Raw genomic sequence first — 15,762 nt, forward strand, 5'->3', positions numbered from 1 at the left:
TGGTTGGCTTACCTGGTTGCGTGTCCCTCCCTCCCTTTTTCTTTTGTTTGTAGGTTGGTGTCGTTTGTCACAGTCTGTGAGGCGGCAGCTTGCCAGGTATCCAGGGGGTTAATGTGGTGGTAAGTGAATGGTTGGTAACATCTGGTGGGAGGTTCTTAGCTGTCAGTGCTGGAACTTCAGGTCAGGGTGGGGCCATCCGGGTTTGTCCCTTCCTTAAGTGGTATTTGGTTCTGGTACCTGGATTACTTGGCAGGCTTGGTGTGTTCATTGTGTTTATTGTATATATTTACATGTTGGTGTTGTGAGTCATTGTCCTTGTTAACGCACCGATGTTTATTGTCTCAGGTTTTGGCGTGACAATGACTCTAATAAATAAAATTGGCTGCGGCCTTTTCTTATCCATATTCTATGGTGTGTGGTGTCATTATTTGGGTTTAACGGGGAGTTAAGTGTAGCCCGGAAAATCGAAGCTACAACAGTCAGGAGCCGTATGTCTATCCCATGCATGTTTAACACCCTCACTGTATTACCCTCTACCACTTCTGCTGGGAGGCTTTTCCATTTATTTACCACTCTCTTACTCGCATACAATGGTACTTTCAGTATGGGTGGTATGGTAAGCAGTGTGTTTGATTTGGGTGCTGCCGTTGACATCGTGCCGTATACCGATGTTCCAATCAGAAGGATGCATGACACTATAAGCAATTTGTAGAAGAATAAAGAGTTTTATTTTCACAGTTTAACCCCTTAAGGACCGGGCTCATTTTTCGTTTTGTACCCTGTGGGACCGAGGCTGTTTTGACACTTTTGTGGTGCTTGTGTTCAGCTGTAATTTTCTCCTCACCCATTTAGTGTACCCACATAAGTTATATATTGTTTTTTTCAGGACAAGATGGGCTTTCTTCAGATACCATTATTTTGATCGTATCATCTTATTTACTATAAAAAATAAAAAAAACATGGTGAAAAATTGAAAAAAAACACATTTTATGACTTTTATTTGAAAAATCTTTTACTCACCTAAAAAAGCAAGTAAAAAACTAGCTAAATAGATTCTACTACTTGTCCTGAGTTTAGAAATACCCAATGTTTTTATGTTTTTTTTGCTGTTTTTTGTAAGTTATAGGGCAATAAGTACAAGCAGCGTTTTATGATTTCCAAATCTTTTTTAACAAATCTGGTCAGTCTGCCTCCATCTCCTCTTTGGAACATCTTTGAAGCCGGTTAACTCAATTTAACACCGTCAAACCATATATTTTTGAAAACTAGACACCCCAGGGTATTCCAAATGCTGTTATTTTAACCCTTTCCATGCACCAATTATACAACTACACTTTGTCAAACTTTGTAATTACAATTTGTGTGGAAAAAAAAATAAAAAAAATTACTATTTAGTTATAAATATACAGGTCCTGGTATATGTCCCTGTCAAACAAAACCCAAATATGTGTTCAGCAACATCTCCTGAGTACAGCGATACCCCACATGCATGGGTTTGTCAGATTGTTTGGCTGGTAAAAGGCTACTTTTGGGGCATGCGTAATTCAGGTGGTCATTTGGTCATTCTGCCTCCCTCTCCTCTTTGGAATATCTTTGAAGCCGGTTAACTCAATTTAACCCGTTCAAACCATATATTTTTGAAAACTAGACACCCCAGGGTATTCCAAATGCTGTTATTTTAACCCTTTCCATGCACCAATTATAGAACTACACTTTGTCAAACTTTGTAATAGTAATTTTTTTTATTTTTTTTTCACACAAATTGTATTTTAGTTATAGATAAACAGGTTCTGGTATTTGTCACTGTCAAACAACACCCCAATGTGTGTTCAGGAACATCTCCTGAGTGCAGTGATACCCGACATGCATGGGTTTGTCGGGTTGTTTCAGATTTAAAATGCCACATTTGGGAAGTGCGCTTTTTTTCTCCATTTTGGTCAGTCTGTACCTATGCCCTATCTTTAAGCTAGGCCACTCCAATTTACCCCATCAGCCATTTTTTTTATATATTAGACACCCCTTGGGTATTTGAAGTGCTTTTATTTTAACTCTTTGTTGAGATTTTTTAGAAATTTTAGCACTTGCTCAAAATAATAAACTTTATTTTTTAATTTAATTTTATTTTTTTAATACTTTTTTTATATTTTTTTTTACACATTTTGCTGGTACTGGGTGGTTCATCTAGTGACATCTCTGCATAATTATTTTTAAATGTTAGCACATTTTTTTTAATTTTTTTTTTCAATTTTTTATTTTTTTTTGAATATTTTACTAATCACATAGTGATTAGAAAGCTGGGCTCCATTGACTTGCATGGTTGAATGCAGTACCTGTATTCAACCAGCAAGCGGAGCCAGTTCTCTAGAGGGTCTGGAGACCCTCTAGCGAACTTTTTCGTCTTTATTGTTTTATTTCCCGGGCCGCCGCCATCTTGCGGATGGCGAAGATCACCGGCAGCGGCGGCTGTGACCGCTCTCCGGAGCGGTCACAGCCCACCCAGAGGTAAGTGTTTGGTGTCGCTGGATGCCTCCTGATCGAGGCATTCCAGCGACACCATTTAAGTTTTGGAGGCGATCGTTGATCGCCTCCTAAACGCTTTTAAAACGGGCGTCCGCCGCCATACAATGTATGGCGGCTGTTGACGCCCCGGGGAGGGGCCAGACATGGCCCCCGATGCCGATCTCGGCATTGCTGAATGCCTCGACATCGAGGCATTGCAGCAAGGCCGTTTAAGCGAAGAAAGTGATCCTTGATCACTTTCTAAGCTTATTTAATTTTTTGACGGTTCAGGACCGTCAAAGGTCATTTAGTGACCTTCTTGTTATGACGGTCCTGAACCGGCAAAGGTCGCGAAGGGGTTAAGTTATAAAGCCGTTCCCTGCTGTTTCTATACGCATTATCGGGGCTTTTAGGGCCGTAGAACCCTGCGATCCCCTCATACCCAGCAAACATTCTGACCTCCGAGAAAAGAGAGAAAGAGGGATCTGGAGACTGAAGAGGGACTGGCCAAACAAGACAGGGGCACTTGGGAGGTATGCCCAGGAGACAGGTGGCTTTGTACAGACTCTGTGGCTGTCCCGACAGTAAACAGCCCCAAAAGACAACAGTTCTAATCATTAATAACTTAAAAAAAGCCTTCAAATAAAATAAAAAATAATTCATATTGATAATTTCCTGATCTCTGATTATTGCTTTATTTTTCTATAATCCTTATACGGCTAAATAATGTTTATTAATATTATCATTATTATTATTATTATCATTATTATATTCCATGGTCCTATTTCAGCGTGAAAACCATCTCTTCTTCCCGTAACACATCTGCAACGTTCATATCATCGTGCGCTTTCATCGAAAAGGCGTCAGCGGGATTAAATTATTGTGCTGCAGACCCCAAAAATTGTTTTTTTTTTGCATTTTTGTGATTAAAGTTTGATTCTGAACAAGAAGAGCGCCAAACTCATGAAGCATAGGAGTAGTCCGCTGCTGGTGTTTGTGGGTCCTCCTCTAGAGGCGTAGAGCCCTCTGTTGTTGCAGAGATCGCTGCTGCAGCAGAATACGGGGTGCTTCGTTCCCAGCTCATCGTTGTCGCTCTGCTCGCAGATGTCGGTGCAGTCCCGTGTAACCATTTCACTTCCATCAAAGGGAAAGGCTGCAAGATGGAGCAGAAACATCCGTCACTGGGATTCTACATTAAAGGGGAACACTCTCTGAACATGCGCGGGGGGGCAGCCAAATTGGGACATGGTGGCGAGTATTGCGCGCATGCACATTGGCAAGCCTGGGACAGAAAACTGATCATTTAAAGGGGACACTCATTTAATATGCATTAAAGTACACACGATGGCTGGAGTGTCCCTTTAAATAGAGTGTGGTATTCTATTCGGTCATTTTTGGGGGTCTGCACTCATAGCCCACCCTCCTCTCGTCATACAAGGTGCTGGAGATTCATGGTAGCCAAAATTTAGATTTTTTTTTAACTAAAAGCAAGTTTGCTCATTACCAGAATATAATGCCACTATTTTTTTTCCCTTTTCTTCATATCCCATACCTCCCAACAGTCCCCGTTTTCGTGAGACAGTCCCGATTGTCTTGAGCAGCCGAGATTTGGGTAAGGTTGGGGCAGGGGAATGATATTGAATTAGGTTTGCAGTAAAAACTTACTGATATCCGGGCTGAACACCTTGGTTTTGCAGAGTTTGTCCGTTGCTGAGCAGTTTCTGGTGTTGGTGCACGAAGAGCTGGGAGTCTCAAAGGGGCAATAATAGCATTCCAGGGAGCAAACTAGAAAAAGCATTTAAATGGTTAATCTTATAGCTAATTTAGTTCATAGTCGATATATTTAAGAAAGCTCTTTAAATGCATCTTACTGTAGAAAGGACATGACTTTGTTTCTTTAGTTGTGTTACCTGTGACTTCATCCGAAGAAGAGACCTCTGAGGTCCCAAAAGTTTATGTAACTACATCTTTTTTCTACGCTGGCCAAATAAAAACGATCACTTTTGACTAAAGACTCCATACTGGATCCAAATAGAAGTTATTTTACTTAGCGGATGTGGAGTTTGATTCTGTGACCTCAATTGAGCATCTTTGGCAATTGAACTACCTGCCGAAAATGAAGTACATGGCTGTGGATCCCGCTTAAAAAATATACATGGAAATCTGCAGAAAATGGGTCCATAGCATGAAAATATATATAAATTAAGAGTCCTGTAGACTTTAGGGACATTCGCAGTTACGGCCATGGGGACAGCTTTCTTCCAATCATAGATTTTCCCTTTCATCCGCATTTGTCGGAAATGTAACTATGCCTTTTGATACATATTATTATTATTATTATTATTATTATTATATGCAAAATAAATATTTTTGTTTAACACAAAAACATCAGCAGATATAAAAAGTATCCGCACTTCTGTTTGTACCGCATTGAGCTTCTGCGGTGGCAATGAGCTCTCCTAACGTCAATGAGAAGGAAACAGTACACTCTGCGCTCGGATTTTCGATTTCTGCCCCGAGCGATGAATTCGCTGCAAGTGAGTCTGATTTGAATGCATTTTCTATTTTTTTTAATTTATTTTTCTTTTTTTATGAAAAGTCTAGTTTTTAGTTATGATGTCATGGTTAGTAAAATAGTGCATCGATTTGCTTAGAGAAAAAAAAAAAAAAAAGCTAAGGAGGCCACGGTTACTCCCTAAAATACATTCGCCCCACTAACCTTAAAATAAGTCCCAACAAAGAAAAATCAAAGAAAAAAATCAAAGAAAAAAAAGACACATTTGTAATAAACCTGTATTCTTCATAAAAAAAAAATTTTTATACAGATTTTTTCTCATTAAAACTATTTTCACCCGACCCCTAATTTTTATCCCCTCTAAACCTATAGCAATCCCCCAAAATCAGGATAAGGCAGGAAGATATCACATGACCGAGGACAGTGCTATTGGCTCTTTGGCTAAAAGGTAATCCCCTATGGAGATAATGAGACCCCCCAAAAATTGGAACGTTATGAGGGATGTGAAGGGGTTAAACGCAAAGAAAAGTGGACTCTAAAGAGCATCCGGACAGCTAGAGAACAGCTATTCAGAGTTCCTAGAAAATAAAGATAAAGGGGGATGCAGGGATTTTGGGTCCTAAAGTGGGACTGACCAAACTGCACAGGGACACTTGGCAGGTATGATGATTTAAGATGAAAAACCAAGCTCAAATAAAGTATGTATTTCATCTGATATAAGCACACGAGAAAAATATTATTAAAGTTATATTATTTAATATTATATTATTAAAATGAATGGACCATAATTCTCAACTTCCTGGAGGGATAATAACTGAGAAACGCGGCAGACCCGCTGGGAATCTGTTTAAATTATAACTTCCCTTGACAGTTGTAGCTTCGATTCGCCGGGCCAGGCTTAACTCCCCATTAAAAACCCCCAATAATGACATCACACACCATAAATATGGATGAGAAAAGGCCGCAGCCAATTTTATTTATTAGAGTCATTGTCACGCCAAAACCTGAAACAATAAACATCGGTGCGTTAACAAGGACAATGACTCACAACACCAACATGTAAATATATACAATAAACACAATGAACACACCAAGCCTGCCAAGTAATCCGGGTACCAGAACCAAATACCACTTAAGGAAGGGACCCGGATGCCCCCACCCTGACCTGAGGTTCCAGCACTGACAGCCAAGAACCTCCCACCAGATGTTACCAACCATTCACTTACCACCACATTAACCCCCTGGATACCTGGCAAGCTGCCGCCTCACAGACTGTGACAAAACGACACAGACCAACAAACAAAAGAAAAAGAGGGGGAGGGAGGGACGCGCAACCAGGTAAACTAACCACAAAAAATGGTTCCTGAGCCCGGGAAAGCAGCCACTTATATAATCTTCCCCCAACTCCACCCCCCAAATTCCCGCCAAAAAAGCATACCCCTCCTCCGCACAACAGTCAAGGCCCACTATAGCCCATGCTGCCCCCCCCCGTGGGCATCATTACAGCTATTAGAGGAGTCGTCACGCCTGTTGCGTAATAATTATTGCAGCGTTAAGAAAAACGAATCATGTGCGGTCTGAATGCTAAGAAATGTAATAATTACCGCACCTGAATGCTGCGAGGCTCATTATAATACGGAATAGAAGACACCTTCCACGCCTGCACGCGTCTTACTGACTACAAGGAGGGGGCCGTCACATGGGGGGAATATTCTCCGTCTGCGTCAGCCCCAGTGCTGTATACAGTAATATAACCCCCCCAGCGCTGTATACAGTAATATAACCCCCAGCGCTGTATACAGTAATATAACCCCCAGCGCTGTATACAGTAATATAACCCCCAGCGCTGTATACAGTAATATAACCCCCCAGCACTGTATACAGTAATATAACCCCCAGCACTGTATACAGTAATATACCCCCCAGCGCTGTATACAGTAATATAACCCCCAGCGCTGTATACAGTAATATAACCCCCCAGCGCTGTATACAGTAATATAACCCCCCAGCACTGTATACAGTAATATAACCCCCAGCGCTGTATACAGTAATATAACCCCCCAGCGCTGTATACAGTAATATAACCCCCCAGCGCTGTATACAGTAATATAACCCCAGCGCTGTATACAGTAATATAACCCCCCAGCACTGTATACAGTAATATAACCCCCAGCGCTGTATACAGTAATATAACCCCCCAGCGCTGTATACAGTCATATAACCCCCAGCGCTGTATACAGCAATATAACTCCCCAGTGCTGTATACAGTAATATAACCCCCAGCGCTGTATACAGTAATATAACCCCCCAGCGCTGTATACAGTAATATAACCCCCCAGCACTGTATACAGTAATATAACCCCCAGCGCTGTATACAGTAATATAACCCCCCAGCACTGTATACAGTAATATAACCCCCAGCGCTGTATACAGTAATATAACCCCCAGCGCTGTATACAGTAATATAACCCCCAGGGCTGTATACAGTAATATAACCCCCCAGCACTGTATACAGTAATATAACCCCCCAGCACTGTATACAGTAATATAACCCCCCAGTGCTGTATACAGTAATATAACCGCCAGCGCTGTATACAGTAATATAACCCCCAGTGCTGTATACAGTGATATAACCCCCAGCGCTGTATACAGTAATATAACCCCCAGCACTGTATACAGTAATATAACCCCCAGCGCTGTATACAGTAATATAACCCCCAGCGCTGTATACAGTAATATAACCCCCAGCGCTGTATACAGTAATATAACCCCCAGCGCTGTATACAGTAATATAACCCCCCCAGCACTGTATACAGTAATATAACCCCCCAGCGCTGTATACAGTAATATAACCCCCAGCACTGTATACAGTAATATAACCCCCAGCGCTGTATACAGTAATATAACCCCCCAGTGCTGTATACAGTAATATAACCCCCAGCGCTGTATACAGTAATATAACCCCCAGCACTGTATACAGTAATATAACCCCCAACGCTGTCTACAGTAATATAACCCCCAGCGCTGTATACAGTAATATAACCCCCAGCGCTGTATACAGTAATATAACCCCCCAGCACTGTATACAGTAATATAACCCCCAGCGCTGTATACAGTAATATAACCCCCCAGCGCTGTATACAGTAATATAACCCCCAGCACTGTATACAGTAATATAACCCCAGCGCTGTATACAGTAATATAACCCCCAGCGCTGTATACAGTAATATAACCCCCAGCACTGTATACAGTAATATAACCCCCAGCACTGTATACAGTAATAACCCCCAGCACTGTATACAGTAATATACCCCCCCCAGTGCTGTATACAGTAATATAACCCCCAGCGCTGTAAACAGTAATATAACCCCCAGCACTGTATACAGTAATATACCCCCAGCGCTGTATACAGTAATATAACCCCCCAGCGCTGTATACAGTAATATAACCCCCCAGCGCTGTATACAGTAATATAACCCCCCAGCACTGTATACAGTAATATACCCCACCAGTGCTGTATACAGTAATAACCCCCAGCACTGTATACAGTAATATAACCCCCAGCGCTGTAAACAGTAATATAACCCCCAGCGCTGTATACAGTAATATACCCCCAGCGCTGTATACAGTAATATAACCCCCAGCACTGTATACAGTAATATAACCCCCCAGCGCTGTATACAGTAATAACCCCCCAGCGCTGTACAAAGTAATAACCCCCAGCAGACCTGGAGCCACCGTCACTGTCAGTCATGTGATATTTTGGGTTTCTTTCCCGGCTCAAACACCACACTGAGCTGATGCTTTATGGCGATGCTAACGAAGTCCGTTCCTCCGTAGACTGTTATTAGTCAGAGAGTCAGGCCAAATCCACAGTCTACTTAAGAGAGTTTCGGTTTGTTCTCAGGTAATATTAGTGCCAAACCCTTTAATCTACCGGGCTGTGAAGCATTGGCTACCTGTTGATAACCAAATGACTGTCATTCTGTACCAGAATAGAGTGCAAGCTCTCCAGATTTTTAAAATGAAATCTAAGAACATTTTACTACTTTTTTAAACTTAGACTGTAAGCTCTTTAGGACAGGGACTTTCTTCATGCCTATTGTACCCCGATTGTAATGTCTGTATACAAGAACATTTATCACACTGTCAAATGCTAAGAGCCAATTACATCTCGGAGCACTAAATAAATATATCAGCCCCACGTGAAGTAGCAGGAAGTATATTCTAAACGGGGCGCAATTATAAAGAAATGTATCCTTAATAAACAAAGTGTGGTCAGGAATAAACTTGTTTTGTTTGTTGTACAAACAATTTCAGAAACCTAGAGTCCACTGGGAGATCGGCCCCATCCGGCCCCCGTCTAGTCGCCCGTTTCTCCTGCTGTAGAGACTCAAACCTTAATCAGCCGTCGGTCTCGTCTTAGATTCAGGAGCCGTATGTCTATCCCATGCATGTTTAATCCCCTCACTGTATTACCCTCTACCACTTCTGCTGGGAGGCTGTTCCCCTTATCTACCCACCTCTCAGTGAAGTAAAACTTTCTTCCATCCCATCTCAGCCTCTGACTCTCTAATGTTAGATTCTTGTAACCTCTGGTTACCCTTAATATTATTTTCAAAATTAACACGTTGACACCCTGTGGACATACTATTACGTCCTGAAAGTGGCCACCGTCTCTATACGCATGACTACACAATAAGTCGGCATAAAAAGGTAACTTGCAGCTGTGTGTATCCGGCCGTCGACCATCGGCCATCAGACGCCTACGGTCCTAAAGTCGCCTTTTCATCGCCAATCACTTTAAGGGAGATCGGGCTTTCTGCTAATAGCCTGGTTACCCCCTCCGTCCACAGGGGCCGGCAACATCGGCTCTAACACATTCAGCCTAACATCTCTCGTTATAAGCATCGTTATAGCAACCGGACACATGAAGAAGACTGTGATTACCTCAAATTATTACATTATAACATCTCACAAAGTGAGAAAAAGAGGAGGGAGAAAAAAAAGAATAAAAAAAAAAACAAAAAACTAATACTACAGTAAAAAAAAAAATTCCCAAAATCATTGTAGGTTTGTCACAAATAAAGCAAATAAAAAAATACCCAAAAACATTGTAGATGCGTCATAAAAAATACAAAATAAACAAAATCTCTTAGCTGCCCCAACCAGAAATTATTTAAATAGTAGAAAATTATTTAGTGTAAAAGGGAGAACTTTTTTTAAAAAAATCTATTTATGTGGGGTATTTTTTCACTCAGAGGATGTTGCCGAACATATTTTTTTCCCATCTTTTCCGTAGAAGTAACTCTAAGCTATTTTTTTTTTTGTTTTTCGCAATGCTCTTTTATATTTTTGCAATAATAAATTGTGTTTTTAGTATGAATTTGGGAACCTTGGTTTAGCAAAACTAACGGTAAAAAATAGCAAACAAAAAGCTCCAGCCTTTGGGTTATAAAATACCCTCGGCCATAAAGCAGTTTAATATATAATAATTAAAACGAAATAACAAAGCAGACACTGGTAGCGATTTCATCCTAAAACAGAACATTTTTCAAGTTTGACATTGGTGAAAATAATATATTTTTTTTAGAAATCTACTAAATAATATCTATATCGCTAATTTCTCATATTTATTACATTTTATAATGAAATCCATACATATAACAGCTCAGCATTTTTTTTTCTACATACATATTAAGCACCTAAAATACACCTATATTGATCCTAAGAGTAGAGGGCTTCGGACCTCAGTTTTGACCCCCCCCCAAATTTTTCCTAAAAATTAATTAATATAAAATATAATTAGAAATTTTATTAATTTTACAAGATTTTTATTATTATTATTTTTATTATTATTATTTGTATTATTATTATTATATGAATGGCATTGAATATATAAATATATTTAAGGATCTGTTTATATTGCAGACAGGTTTGTTCTTCTTCCTTTGTTGCAGATAAATCCTTCCTGGCTGGAACTTGTTGGAATCGTATAAATAACGCATTAAAAAAATCTTAAAAAATCCCCGGATTTATTATAAAAAATCTGACCGTCTCAGGTAATAGATAAAATAAATCAAAAAGGATATAGATCCTTACCCTGACTGAGGCATAAGAGCAGGGCGACGAGGGAGAGGGTGGATCCTTCCATGGCCATCGCTGGATCTTTTTTGGAATGCGTCTGCCGGTGGGCGATTTATATACCTGCCGAAGGCTGTCGTCTCATTAGCATAAACATGACAGGTGTGAAGAGACAGCTTACTTTTCGGTGGATGACGGTCCTTTCCGTCTCGGGTGTAGCTGAGGTTGTATAACCCGCCAGGTGTTTTAATATTCGCTTTCACAATCATTCTAAGAAAGAGCAGAGATGTCCCGAGGCATCCGGCCCGACGACATCATCGGGGACAATGGAATGGTGAAGCCATAATTTTATCCAATGCGTCATTCTATTTAATGCTGGATCACTTAAAGGGACAGTCACCCTTATTTCTGTTACAGGGGTTCAGTGGGGGGCAAATATGACATTGGGGTATTTCACGATTTAACCCCTTAATGACAAAGCCCGTCTATGTACGGGCTCAAAATACATTGTTTTCAATGGGTTTAGGGACCGCCCATTGTCCTTAAGGGGTTAAGCAATGCGCTCTTCTGGCTCATTTCTAACATTGTGGGTTTCGTGACTCCAAGGTTTGTGGACATGCGCTGGTTCCGCAACACAGCAGGTCGGGTTAAGCCGGCTCACCTTGCTGAGGTCATCATAAACAACATCTAACCATGATCCTGGCATTAACCCCTTGTGGGTTTGCCGCCTAACACTTCTAAAGGGACCCTTCCTAGCAACTAAACTGACAATAACAATGGCGGGAATCTTCTCACAGTCGATTGGTGTAAGGAGGATGTGTCTTAGTGTTATACCCCTTTTATAATAGCATTTCCTGCTTTAATTCTGCAGGAATTCTTCCGCTATCCGTCCGGTCTTCTCCCCCCCTTCCCTCCAGCAACCCAAGGTCACCCAAAGGACATGAACCCGAGTTCACCCTGCTCCTGAATCCTGGGGTTCACCCTGCTCCTGAAGGCTAAGAAAAAAGGGGGAGGTGAGGGGAGAGCATAGAAAGGGGGCTTCTCCATTAATGCAGGTCGGGTCATGTAACCCCTTCTGCTAGTCACTACAGGGGTCTCTTTCACATTACCTAAAAGGTCTCTTGCCACTGGCGTAACCACAGGAGACCCCTTGTTCCTGTTTCCTTGTACCGGTTCAAAATAGTTTGGAAACTTCCTACACTATATTGAACCGGCACGAGGAGACATGAGCGTATCGGGGTCAGGTGACCCCGTGGTGAAAAAGAGGCTGCCCGCACAGTGTGTGAGCAGCCGGAGAGGAAGCTGCATGAGCGTTAAGCGGGGGCTGGCGGGATGTATGAATATGTGTTTGTATATATATATATATGTGTGAGCATGGATGTTTAATTGTGTGTGTGAGAATGGATGTGTAATTGTGTGTGTGTGTGTGAGCATGGGTGTGTAATTTTGTGCGTGTGTGAGCATGGATGTGTAAGTGGGTGAAACGGTTGTATGTTGTGTATATCTGTGTTAGTGAGTATGGGTAAGTATGTGTAATTGTCGGGTTTAGTAGTCGGAGCCCAATATGCAAGGCTGGAGACGTGGATGAATCAAAAGCGAGGTACCGATAGGGATGAGACGTAAACGAAGTCAGGATAAGCAGAGGTCAGTTCCGGCAGCGAAGGTTCAGACACGATAAGGAAAGCAAAGGGTCAATATCCAATGAAACAATGATAAGGGAGCACTGACGTATATACGTAGAGAGCACAGTATATCTGAGCAATGAATGAACTAAACGGCACAGATTTATAGGAAGGAGGAAGGGATACTCCCTCTGATGTCCAGATTAACCTGATTCTATACACCTGGGAATATTGTGACTGTGCCTTTAAGAAAAGGAGTTGTATGCGCACGTGCCACTAGAGGGCGTGCGAGAGACGGAACGTGTTCTCCGTTTCTGTTGGGACGGCCCTGCAGTTGTGTTCCGGCCGTCCTGAAGATCACCATGCCGGGAAGAAGACCGCGGCATCGTCAACGGCGGGGAGTGAGCCGTTCTGCCACGTCGGACCCCTCTTCGTGCGTCGCCATATCGGCGGTGTGGGTCAGAAGCAGGACGCGGCGTGGGACCAAGGTGAGTACCGCGGCGGGGACCTAACAGTAATTTGTGTAAGTGTGTTTACATATGTGTGCCAGAGTGTATGATGGAAGGGGAGGGGGACCAGGGGCAAAGAATACACAGACAAGTTGTGAAGTTGAGTAGCCCCGGGGCAATTTCCGCACCAGGCCCCTGTCGTTTCTAGTTACGCCCCTGTTTCCCGTCTGACCCAGTTAAAAAAACAGTCCCCAAAAAAGTGTCTGGAGTAGAATGCTAAATTTGGAGTGATTAGCGGAAAATTTCTGAAACTTTCCACAGAACTGATGTAATAACTAATGTAACAAAAATAACAGAACTAATGTAATATGTCACCTGATCGCTCTCTATTTACCAGTTACGTACCACTTTATATAGAACATACAGAACAAACTAAATATAACATTATAAATGACTGCTCTCAAAAGCTTACAATCTATCGGGTCCTGTGACACTTGACAATCTGTATGGGTTGATGGAGTAAAATGTCAGTAAAAAAAATGGAAAAATGAGGAAGTATTTAAAAACTTTCCGTCTACTTTTTTTCACACCTTTCAGAAATGATTCATCCCCATAACTCTTGATTGTAAGCTCCTGTGCGCAGGGCCCTCCTCGCCTGTTGTTTCTGTAAGTCAAATTCTTATGTTATATACTACTTGTTATGTGCTGTCTACCCATTGTACAGCGCTACGGAATATGATGGCGCTATATAAACCAATAAATAATAATAACAATAAAAATATTTGTTTTTTTAGCGGTTTTGCGGACACTTTGTAGTCAGCCATAATAAATATTCTTTTAGTTAATGAATGTAATAATTAGGGGAATCTATGCAGTTTCTACTTTGGACTATAAAAAAAAGAACTATTTTATTATTATTTTTATAAATAAATTTTTAGGCTTTTTTTCATATTTTATATATTTTTTAATGTTAATCAATAAACATTATGTTATTTTATTATTTAGTGAGATATTTTATATGATTGTTCTGATGTAGGTTAAGTGACGGTTAACCCCTCCTTGCTAGGATTGCTGTGGGATTTGTAAATCAACCAAACCCTGGCTCATTAGCATAAATAATAACTAATGTGGTATGCTTTTTTTGGCGGGAAATTAGGGGGTGGAGTTGGGGGAAGATTATATAAGTGGCTGCTTTTCCGGGCTCAGGAACCATTCTTGTGGTTGGCTTACCTGGTTGCGAGTCCCACCCTCCCTCCCTCCCTCCCTCCCTCCCTTTCTTTTGTTTGTTGGTCTGTGTCGTTTTGTCACAGTCTGTGAGGCGGCAGCTTGCCAGGTATCCAGGGGGTTAATGTGGTGGTAAGTGAATGGTTAGTAACATCTGGTGGGAGGTTCTTAGCTGTCAGTGCTGGAACTTCAGGTCAGGGTGGGGCCATCCGGGTTTGTCCCTTCCTTAAGTGGTATTTGGTTCTGGTACCCGGATTACTTGGCAGGCTTGGTGTGTTCATTGTGTTTATTGTATATATTTACATGTTGGTGTTGTGAGTCATTGTCCTTGTTAACACACCGATGTTTATTGTCTCAGGTTTTGGCGTGACAATGACTCTAATAAATAAAATTGGCTGTGGCCTTTTCTTATCCATATTCTATGGTGTGTGGTGTCATTATTTGGGTTTAACGGGGAGTTAAGTGTAGCCCTGAAAATCGAAGCTACAACAGTCAGGAGCCGTATGTCTATCCCATGCATGTTTAACACCCTCACTGTATTACCCTCTACCACTTCTGCTGGGGGGCTTTTCCATTTATTTACCACTCTCTTACTCGCATACAATGGTACTTTCAGTATGGGTGGTATGGTAAGCAGTGTGTTTGATTTGGGTGCTGCCGTTGACATCGTGCCGTACACCGATGTTCCAATCAGAAGGATGCATGACACTATAAGCAATTTGTAGAAGAATAAAGAGTTTTATTTTCACAGTTTAAGTTATAAAGCCGTTCCCTGCTGTTTCTATACACATTATCGGGGCTTTTAGGGCTGTAGAACCCTGCGATCCCCTCATACCCAGCAAACATTCTGACCTCCGAGAAAAGAGAGAAAGAGGGGTCTGGAGACTGAAGAGGGACTGGCCAAACAAGACAGGGGCACTTGGGAGGTATGCCCAGGAGACAGGTGGCTTTGTACAGACTCTGTGGCTGTCCCGACAGTAAACAGCCCCAAAAGACAACAGTTCTAATCATTAATAACTTAAAAAAAGCCTTCAAATAAAATAAAAAATAATTCATATTGATAATTTCCTGATCTCTGATTATTGCTTTATTTTTTTATAATCCTTATACGGCTAAATAATGTTTATTAATATTATCATTATTATTATTATTATTGTATTCCATGGTCCTATTTCAGCGTGAAAACCATCTCTTCAAACTCCCATAAGGCTAGGTTTCCACTTGGGTTTTTGTCCTGCGTTTTTTTCTTGATGAAAAACGCCAAGAAAACTGCCACTGCATTTACCTGCGTTTTGGCGTTTTTTCTGGAGTTTTTTCTGGCGTTTTAGCCTTTCTGTGGAAATTGCTTTTTTTGACCTTAGGCAGTTTT

At 41.4% G+C, this 15,762-nt stretch overlaps 1 protein-coding gene across 1 annotated transcript; it reads right to left on the reverse strand.

Moving 5' to 3' along the window:
- Nucleotides 1-3,386: 3,386 nt before the first annotated feature.
- LOC128497260 (ly6/PLAUR domain-containing protein 2-like) lies at nt 3,387-11,256 on the reverse strand. The gene is made up of 3 exons (XM_053467232.1): nt 11,117-11,256; nt 4,165-4,284; nt 3,387-3,652 (listed from the first exon to the last, which is right to left on the reverse strand). Exons 1-3 carry the CDS (start codon nt 11,172-11,174, stop codon nt 3,426-3,428), a joined length of 405 nt encoding a protein of 134 aa, XP_053323207.1. The 5' UTR covers nt 11,175-11,256; the 3' UTR covers nt 3,387-3,425.
- Between the last annotated feature and the right edge of the window lie 4,506 nt (nt 11,257-15,762).

This window comes from Spea bombifrons, chromosome 5, assembly GCF_027358695.1.
Source record: "Spea bombifrons isolate aSpeBom1 chromosome 5, aSpeBom1.2.pri, whole genome shotgun sequence".
NCBI lineage: Eukaryota > Metazoa > Chordata > Amphibia > Anura > Pelobatidae > Spea > Spea bombifrons.